General features: G+C 33.8%; 2 protein-coding genes across 4 annotated transcripts; both read right to left on the bottom strand.

The window, feature by feature from the left end:
• Positions 1–205: 205 nt before the first annotated feature.
• LOC107421711 (probable purine permease 11) lies at positions 206–3,504 on the bottom strand. Of its 3 annotated transcripts, none has more exons than XM_016031003.4 (3): positions 3,305–3,504; positions 2,088–2,132; positions 206–1,674 (listed from the first exon to the last, which is right to left on the bottom strand). In XM_016031003.4, exons 1-3 carry the CDS (start codon positions 3,309–3,311, stop codon positions 581–583), a joined length of 1,146 nt encoding a protein of 381 aa, XP_015886489.3. In that variant the 5' UTR covers positions 3,312–3,504; the 3' UTR covers positions 206–580. The 3 variants fall into 3 exon arrangements, with proteins under 3 accessions (XP_015886489.3, XP_015886490.3, XP_015886491.3); XM_016031004.4 differs by having other exon boundaries at positions 2,088–2,129; XM_016031005.4 differs by lacking the exon at positions 2,088–2,132.
• Positions 3,505–4,566: 1,062 nt separating this feature from the next.
• Positions 4,567–8,908, bottom strand: LOC107421710 (ras-related protein RABH1b). Its single transcript, XM_016031001.4, has 6 exons — positions 8,566–8,908; positions 8,174–8,244; positions 6,622–6,710; positions 5,987–6,098; positions 5,298–5,388; positions 4,567–4,939 (listed from the first exon to the last, which is right to left on the bottom strand). The coding sequence occupies exons 1-6, from the start codon at positions 8,680–8,682 to the stop codon at positions 4,793–4,795; spliced, it is 627 nt and encodes a 208-aa protein (XP_015886487.2). The 5' UTR covers positions 8,683–8,908; the 3' UTR covers positions 4,567–4,792.
• Between the last annotated feature and the right edge of the window lie 545 nt (positions 8,909–9,453).

Genomic DNA, 9,453 nt, shown 5'->3' with positions numbered 1-9,453 from the left:
GCTCTTTCTTGTTCTTGAAGAAACAATTTAAAAAAGTACAAAATGGGACAAGTTCAGCATCTGTTTAAAAAATGCAAAAAATACAATGTTGTTCTCTGCAAGCTTGTTCCTGAAAGATGCTTTAACACATAAAGTTAACTGAAAGAAACATTTATTTTCCTGGAAAAATGAAGCTCAACAAGGCTCAAATTGAAATGAAACATCATTCAGCAAAACCCTCTTCAGAATTGGTTAGCTTATATTGCTCCTAAACAGAGGACAGTTGTTATACACATTAAGGAATTTCGGAATTACAAATGCCGATCAAGAAAGTAATATTACCAGCATAAGAAACATGAAGAGCAAAGTTACTCCCGTGCAACTTTGAAAAAATTCATCAAACTTGACAAGTTCTACGAGGTAGAATGCCAAAATCATGTTTCCATTTACTAAGCATCAAAATAGCAACTAGTTACCAGCAAAATACTGCTGCTAAAACCATTTATCTATAAACAATATCCCTGAATCTGAGACTAGAATCAGTTACAGGTAATAAAGACCCGAAAGATAATAATAAGTTACTGTGGTTTTCCAAGATTCATCAACAAATAGAATTGTTTTGGGACTCGCCAACACTATTCTGTGTTCTTCTTGCCTTAGAATCATCAAGATAATTCTGATAAATGTAAGTAGCAAAACCCCAAATAGCCAGAAGCATAGCGATTACCTTCACACCATTCATCTTGTCATGAAAAGCAACCACAGCTGCAATAGGAGTAACAGCCAAAGAGAGAGTGCTAATTACATTGGAGAAGAGAGAAGAGACCACAAAAATCAAGCCCACCACAGCAACAGAACATACTTGCCAAGATACTGCTGTCCCAACCAAAGTCAGCACATAAGAAATTTTTCCCTTACCAAAACTCTCCATCTCTCCATGCAAACTCTTCCATTCTCCACTTGCAAAGAGACCTATAACCGAAGCACTAGTGGCAACCAGTGATGTATAGATTTGCATTTCCAGCACAATAGAGAATGTTTCCTTTTTAAGAACCTTTTGGAAAGAAAGCTGCATAAGGGAAAGCAAAAGAGAGTATAATGCAGAAGCCCCAACTGTACAAATAAACCCGATGATATACTTGGACCTTGAGACTCCTGATGGTCCATCAGAGTCATCATTGACTGCAATAAGGGCTGCAGAAAGTGACAGGACAACCACAGAATTAAGAATCAAAGCAGTGAACTTCTGAGAATTGATGAAGTAAGAGAAAACTGCATTGAAAGCTAATTGGGTTGCACAAATGAGGGAGTAAGTAGAGGCAGAGAGGTATAAAAGTCCAATCGAATACAACATGTTATCACCGGCAATGAGCACTCCAAGAGAAAAGTAAATTGAGCCAAGTACTCTTAAAGAAGGTGGAGTTGAAGAAGTTAAAGTATCTTTGGAGGAAGGGAGAAGAAAGAGCGGAATAAGAAGGATGGGGAAGGCTGCAGTTTGGACAAGAGTAGCCATCCATTTACTATTACCACCCTGGTCATAATAAAATCTTCCAAGTAAAACAGCAGCTGCCTGGCCCACCAGCAGGAAGACTATGTTAGCTGCCACCAACAACCACCATTTCCACTGATCAAGTTTAACAGGTTGTATGTGGTCGGTTGAAGTTTCATCCTTCTCCAAGATTGCTTCTTGGTTATCTGCATCAGATATAACATAAGCATAAACATATAAGGTATTCACAAACATGTTACCATAACATATGCATAAAAATATCACTTATGGGTTTGGCAACTTATAGAAATTTAAATAACTTGGAAAGAACTTCAACACAAGATTAGCCTAATAAATAATAAAATACATCCAGCAGCTAATTCATTACATAAAAGACAGATTCACATGATGCATCTCATTGGTTATGAAATTTGCTAAGCAGAAAGAGTAGTTCTGCTATTGTTTGAACAATATCTAGGAACCAAACGAGAAAGTAAAAGGCTTGTATGCCTTCATACGATACACAATTATCAGTCACAAGCACAACTCTCAGACAAAAAAATGCAAGCATGCATGCATAGAGGAGAGGAATGATCTTATCCAATAGATCATCTATTACCTATTAATAAGCATTTGAGGTTGGGGTTTCGATCTTCAACTACTACTGGCCAAAAGAACCATACAAAGATAATTAATGCCACAATGGAAATATGTCTTAGAAGGAATGTGAACAGGCTTCCACCACTCCAATAATGAACACAAAATTCTAAAAAGAAGATATGAAGTAATTCGAGCTCACAAAAACAAAAAGAAAAACCTTAATCCGCCATCTGGTAAGCATAATATTAGTAGATGCATCGCCCTTAAGAGGATAGAATTACTTAATTTCATCCCCGTTAAAGTGACGTTCAGTTCTATATCCCTAACAGACTGAGATTCAGTTCTTCCAATCATGCACCGGAAAGAGCATAAGGTCCAGAGTGCCACTAATTGAGTAGATTGACAAGGAAGACCTATGGCCCAGACTATTTTGGATTAATCCAAGCCAATGAAAAGCATATATCACTAGAAATTTTTAAATTTTGATTTATATTGAAACATAAAATAGCCTTCTCAATAAGACTTCCTTTTAACATGTTCTATGTTTTTGATACTAACTTGAGCATTATCAGAACTGAACTTACAACATTCAGCAAAAAATAAATTAATAGATGAAATAATTGAAACAAGTAAAAACCCATTTTTACTATTCAATCAAAAACCCAAACCAACTATTAGTGATCCTAGTCTGGTTGGCCAAGGAACTTCGCTCGTAAAAAAGCACGTTGCAAAATATGATCGAAAATGGATTCAAACATAAAATACAGAACACTGGCAAATAAATTTTGATTGCCGAAAGTCAATCGAAAATCGAAAAGAAATTCCCAAAAGATTCACTTTTCTTTTCGCTACATTCTGGGAAAGTTCTTAACAAATTTCATAGATTAATTTCAAAACCAAGATTGTATTACGATAGTTTCTAATAGGGAACAATTTTCAAGCTTTCTTTTTTAATAAGTTTTCGACTTGATAGTGAAAAACCCATAGCTAAAAGTGAAAATAAAAGTTTGCAAATTGAAACCCCAAAACTATTTTTTTTTTTTTTTTTTGTCTTCTTTCCTTCTCGTTTAGTTTCTCAGAGACAAAACAGCCCCTGGAATTTAATTCTGAACGAAACCCAATTATGTACAAGCTAACATAAATAAAACCCATTGTGAATTTATCCTCCTACATCGTCAAACAGAACATGAAAAATTGGAAAAAAAAAAAAAAAAAAAAAAGTGAGGGGGAGAAAACCTGGCATGTTGTTTATGGTGGTTGCTTCGACTGACTGAAAGCTTGGCGTTCTTCAGAAATACAGCCCACCGAAAACAATAATTGTTAAAATTTGAAAAAAAAAAAAAATCGGCTTCTTTTTTTTTGTTTTTTTAAAAAACTCTCCGAAGGGTTTGGCTTTTTTGCTACTGCCCCAAATTCAAAATAATAATAATAATAATAATAAAAAACCTTATTTTGTCCAAAAATTTCCAGGTACGAATGATGAAAACTGAGACTGGAGGAAGACTCCGAGGATTCACTACACTTTCACCGTTCAGATTACGCCACGTGTAGTCAAAATATAAAAGTTTGGACGTGGATGTATTGCTGTTGCATAAATGTCAATCAAGTACGGTATAAATTATAAAAAGCACAAGATCCGTTATTACTTGTCAAACCTTGTAGGGTTATTATTCGTCTTTTTGATTCTTTGTGGTGGGAAACACAATGATTGGTTGGAAAATTAGCTGATAATGGGCGAATACAAGCACTTTTCAGCATCTTAATTGGGGAACCCAGCTCCACCAAGTGCCAATACCAAATTTTCATCCAAAAAAAAAAAAGTACCAATACCAAATTACCAACCATTTACCCAAAAAAAAAAGAAGTTACCAAACCACTCACTTTCATATTTTCACTTATGGTCTTTTATACAATATCCAAAGTGAATTTTATAAATTGTATAGAATAATTATTATAAGTTGGATTATAAATAATTTGTTACACTATATCATGCATCTAATCTAACAGCTACATAATATGTTAAAAAAAAAAAAAATTAAAGTTATATATAAAATTTTTTCAGTTTATCTTGGATTCTTGGTGGATTAGAACTGTCTTTGGAAATCGCTTCCAATTTTATTTTTTCATAAGTGGAGGATGGAGATACAAAAATTATAGCGTTCTAACTTATTCAACGGCTAAATTAAAAAAGAGGAGAAGCAAATGCCATCAAGAGTTGAACATGCATAGGAAAGGCGGCTTGGGATAGTTTCTTTCTCCTTCAAGTCTCGGCCAACCTGATCAAAACGAAAGACAGCACAAATTGTACGGAAAAACATTTTTGTATCCAAAATTGCAAAGCGTTATCCAAGAATAATTTTATTTATTTATTATTTATTTTTAAGTTCCACGATGACTTCTCATCTATGAGCTTTACCATCCATCATGAGCCGTAGAATTCACAAGTCTAGTTGACGGATATTTTACATACATTAAAATAGCTATATTAGGTAGAGTCATTCTCTAAAAGTGTATTCATGTAATTACTTTATCTGAAATCCCTTGCAATTTTTACAAGCTTTAGCCAAAACAAGGCCTAGACCATTAAAAATAATAAAGCCAACACAAAAAATCCATAGCTACAAAATGGCGGGATCAGGATACGAAAACTTTACAGACTAGGATCATAGAAGCATGTATGAAAATGGAAGAGTAAGGAGATGAAAGCTTAAATCCATCCGATAACTAACAAGCACAGCCGCCTGACTGTGGTTGTGTCTGTGATGAGTTTGCGTTCGAAGACTTTAGATTGACATCAACCATGTCTTCTTGCTTTGTTGAGGAAAGTGTTTCCATCCCTGGTAATGCTGCAGCAATCTTCCGAAATAGAGCCTGCAAGAGGATTGATACATGAACATCAATAAAATACTGAAAGTCCAAAGATTATAAGTAATATAATCTGCTAGCTGTTAACTAATCATTATACATGATAAAAAAAAACTTATCTAACCATGAGAGTCATATATTTTCCTCATCAAGCAGACTAGGATATTATCATCACTTAACAAGGGACACATGTAAGAATTCTAACCATATGAAGATAATATCTCTAGACCTTTCACAAACAGATAGGTAGCTTCATAACAAACTCAGTTTCATTTGCAACATTAGTATTCATATTCACTCCAGCACAGTTGCATTCCTACATGCATTAAATAGCATTCCTATTAACAAAGCACTGAAAGCTGACCTTGATATTGAAGCCAGCCTTAGCACTAGTTTCAATAAACATAACATTGAGCTCACGAGCTTTGGATTCTGCTTCCTCTATTGAAACTTGCCTGTCCAACAATTCACAAGACGACATAAGTGGAGTAACATAATAATAGCAAAATACATCATATGCAACATTAACAAGGTGAAATTTACCAAAGAAAAAACATTAACAAGGTGAAGGAGGCACAGGTTTTTCATGAAGGTGGCTGGTACCCAAAATATTTATATGGTGCTCAGTATCTTGAAAACCACCGGTGAATTCCAAAAATTTTCTCCTAACATATGTTTTGTCATGCATATGTATCATCGACGAAAATGTACCAATCAATTCGATTATGCAAATGGTCTTAGTTTTGGCGTATTGAGTTAATTTGTGATATTGCCTTTCTAAAATGATAAAATAATGGGAATTTTGTTTCTTAAAATGGAAAAAAGAGTTGCAACAAATGAAAGTGCTTGTTATCTTATATTACAATAGTGAATTTCAGTAGCTTTTCTTTCATAACTTCCATTCAATTTTACCATGGATGGGTACAGCTACAAAATTAAAATTACACAGTTAAAAACAAAGCCTAGCACCAGAGTAGCAACTGAATAATTACAATGCTTAAACAAGAAAATTAACTTTCATAACAAACCATTAGAAAGAAGGTAAATCATTACCTTTTCTCAACAAGATCCGTTTTGTTTCCAACAAGTACAATGATGACATCACTTTCCCGCTCAGTGCGAACCTCTTCAATCCACTTGGAAGTATTTAGAAATGACTGCCTGCCTATACCATTACAAAAAGACAAAACAGTGGATGAAGTTTGTTCAAGCATGTAGAATAAAACCCAAAATTGGTTTGAAGAAATTAAATTCCAAGTTTATTCAGGCTGTCTAGAATATTTTTTCAGCAGCAAAAATACTTCATATGAATGGACCTAGAGTGACTTCTCGAAAATAAATTATTTGGCACTTGTAGCAACAAATGCTAAGCTTAATGCTTTAAGGTTTTATATTTGCATATGCTACCACTTGATTACTTGTATTGCCCTCCAACTGTGCATTGCTAAAACGTTACACAATCCAATCAAACTTCTCTGTCCATGCTCAGAATTTCCATATTAGTATAACTACTGATTCTTCCAGTTTAACTGAAAACTCACCTCTAAAACACCACCAATAACAACCCAGTCCTATCATCTAACATGCTGAAGACTCTATACGTAAATGCATTATAGAGTCACATCTAACTTCAATAAAAATACATATTTGTGCATCTATATGTGCATGAGAGACAGGAGGTAACATACTTGCAACATCATACACAATGACAGCCACAGAGGAATCCCTGATATAGCTTGGAATAAGACTCCGGAACCTCTCCTGTCCAGCAGTGTCCCTGTTTCATATGTCATGAATTGATGCGTCAAATATGATATTGAATTAACCACATAGAAAATTTACAAAATGGCACTTTAGTAAATAGGAAAGAAGAATATTATAATAAAGATCAATAAACAACATGAGGGATATGACATCAAAATGCCACTTTTGTAAGCGTCAACTCAGCATAAAAGAAGATAAGATATGACATCGAAAATTCCACTTTCTATGATCATGAAATGATACAATGATACCAAACAACAAAAAAGTAAAAGATTTGACATCCAGATATAAAGGAATAACAGTCAACTCATTCAGTGTCAGTTCCAGCATTGCGATACCCTTTTTGGAAGCCTAAACCTATGGCTAATGTCCTTGCATCAAGAAAGAACTAAGTTTTGCAGCTAGGGATACTTTAGGGCCTTATGGTTCCATCACCCATGGTTTCTCTATGGTTATCAGTCAAGGGGTAGTTTACTAACTTTGCTTGTAGTCTTTGATTTATAATTCATTGATAGGTTTAGTTTGTGGTCAGTTCACCTAAAGTTTTTGTTGTTTTCCTTCCCATCTATTTTTTCCTTTTATTCTTTCATTTTTCTCAGTATTGCCAGCGTTTCAATCGGGAATATATTAACACACTTAAATAACTCCAAGTTTCATTACTTTGTCATTTCTTTCCTCTATCAGAAAAGAATCTCTTTTCTTACATATTCAAAATCCTAAAACTTAAAAGTTTTTCCATAGATCTTCACTCTAAGATAGCCACAATAACAGCTCCAGATAAGTGATTTCCATTAGTCAGCCAATTCACAGCCTACTTAGTAAAGAAACCCTAAAGTCCCCATCCCCTGTAACCTTATGCCTTTGCAAAAGGCTTTCAGACCCTAGAGCCTACCATGTCAACAGTTGTAACATACAGCAATTGTAGGCCTTTTGTCAAAACAGTCGTAGTCTTGCACTTCATTAAAGAAAGTATTCCATCACTATGTGGAACTCAATAGACCCCCAGTGAAACTTCGTTCTATCAAGTTAGCTAGCACAAAAACTAACAAGTATAGTAAACTATTATATTCAACCTCGATATTATGATCATGTTATTTCAATAATAGCAATAGGCATATGAATAATTACAGCAATGAGCTATGATCCCAATTTCCCACAAAAAGTAAAAGCATCAAACATCCAACTTCCATCTAACTCCTATTTGATTCAAGAAGAAAATTAAGATGCTTTTCATTAGGGGAAAAAAATCCAACACCTCAAAACAGAGTTTCAATAACTCCACACGACCACAAGCTCTCAATGAAGTTAAATCATGGCAACCAATCATCAAGTCCAACAATAAAGTTAAACCATATAAATTAATAAGAAGTGATAGGTGACAATCTAGTTCAGTGAGATCACTTCAGAAACTAATTGTACAAATTGATAGTAGCACTTTTAGACTAAAAACTGAAATAAATATACATAAGAGCTAACCAGAGCTGTAATCGAACAGTACGATCTTCAAGGTACATTGTCTTCGAGAGAAAATCGATACCAATGGTAGCCTATTTTATTAAATTCATACACAGAAAAAAAAGATAAATAACATTAACATTATTAAACAAATAAAAAAACTCAAAAATTAAAATTAAACAAATATAAATAAGAAATATAATGTAAAGAATCAAAAACATGCTCAACGACGCACTTTGATTAAAGCATTTCACTTCCAAAATCAAAAGAAAAACTGCAAAAGCGAAAATTTTCTAGAACTGAAAGAAAATTGAAAGAAACGAAAATCATCGGGAAGGGGGAAAAAAAAAATCAAAATTTCTCAAAAACAATCTGGAAAAAAGAAGAAGATAGAGAGTGAATCGGGAAATGACCTGATAGGTATTATCGAACTTATCGTACATGAAGCGAGTGATGATGCTGGTTTTACCGACGGACTGGTCTCCAAGGAAGACGAGCTTGTACTTTGCGAGAGCTGAAACCGGAGCCATTAGATATTTCAGAGATCTATAAGGATCCAATTGAAAATAGTGCTCGAGATCTCGCCGGAGACGATCGGTAACTCCGCCGGAGAGATCGAGATCTCGTAGCGCTCCGCCTTTCTCCTTTTAAAGCTTTTTTTTTTTTTTTTTTTTAATGCTGTTTCGGTTTTCCCAAAATGATTTTTCGGATTTTATTTTATTTATTTATTTAGGGACAAAAAAGGAATATTTCCTGTCTGGAGTTCAACTTGGGCGGAGAGAGTGCCTTGGTGTGAGATTATAAGTGATGGTGAGAGCAGAAAATAATGGTACTTTAAGTCATTATTTTCTGATTATATTTATTTTTGGTTTTACTGTTTTTCTCAAAAAATTTATAAAAAAAAAAAAAAAATTACTTTAAGTCGAAAAAACCATTACTCTCCTGCCAATCCTATGATAAATATATTTAATATATATGGTAAATAATAGAAATCACCACTTATGGTGAATGATAATCATCCATCGTTGTCCGATGATGGACTGGGTCAACGTCAATAGAAACAAATAATAACAATTAATGTGATATATTTAAAACATAAAAAAAAAACTTTGGGATTGTTTATAGAAAATTAAATTTAACCTGTTAATTATTGTTTCTTGTTCCCTGTAGCTAACACAAATCATAAATAATAGAGGCAATAAATAATACTAATTAGTATTATTTAGGTTTCTGAGGAAGAAAAATTTAAGAGAAAAATGAAAGAAAATAAGAGAAAATGAGAGAAAATTTCTTCTTGTATA

The sequence above is a fragment of the Ziziphus jujuba genome, chromosome 5, assembly GCF_031755915.1.
Source record: "Ziziphus jujuba cultivar Dongzao chromosome 5, ASM3175591v1".
NCBI lineage: Eukaryota > Viridiplantae > Streptophyta > Magnoliopsida > Rosales > Rhamnaceae > Ziziphus > Ziziphus jujuba.
The sequence above is the reverse complement of the archived record's forward strand: the minus strand, read 5'-3'. Positions and strand labels throughout refer to the sequence as shown.

Bases quoted from the DNA above. Each gene is read 5' to 3' on its own strand.
- LOC107421710 (XM_016031001.4), bottom strand. From the start codon at position 8,682: ATGGCTCCGGTTTCAGCTCTCGCAAAGTACAAGCTCGTCTTCCTTGGA. The intron at 6,099-6,621 runs GTATGTTACCTC...GTAATGGTATAG, and splicing joins CATTGTGTATGATGTTGCAA to GCAGGCAGTCATTTCTAAAT. The intron at 4,940-5,297 runs GTCAGCTTTCAG...ATCCTCTTGCAG, and splicing joins AGGCTGGCTTCAATATCAAG to GCTCTATTTCGGAAGATTGC.
- LOC107421711 (XM_016031003.4), bottom strand. The intron at 1,675-2,087 runs GTAATAGATGAT...TATCTGATGCAG, and splicing joins CCTCAAATGCTTATTAATAG to ATAACCAAGAAGCAATCTTG.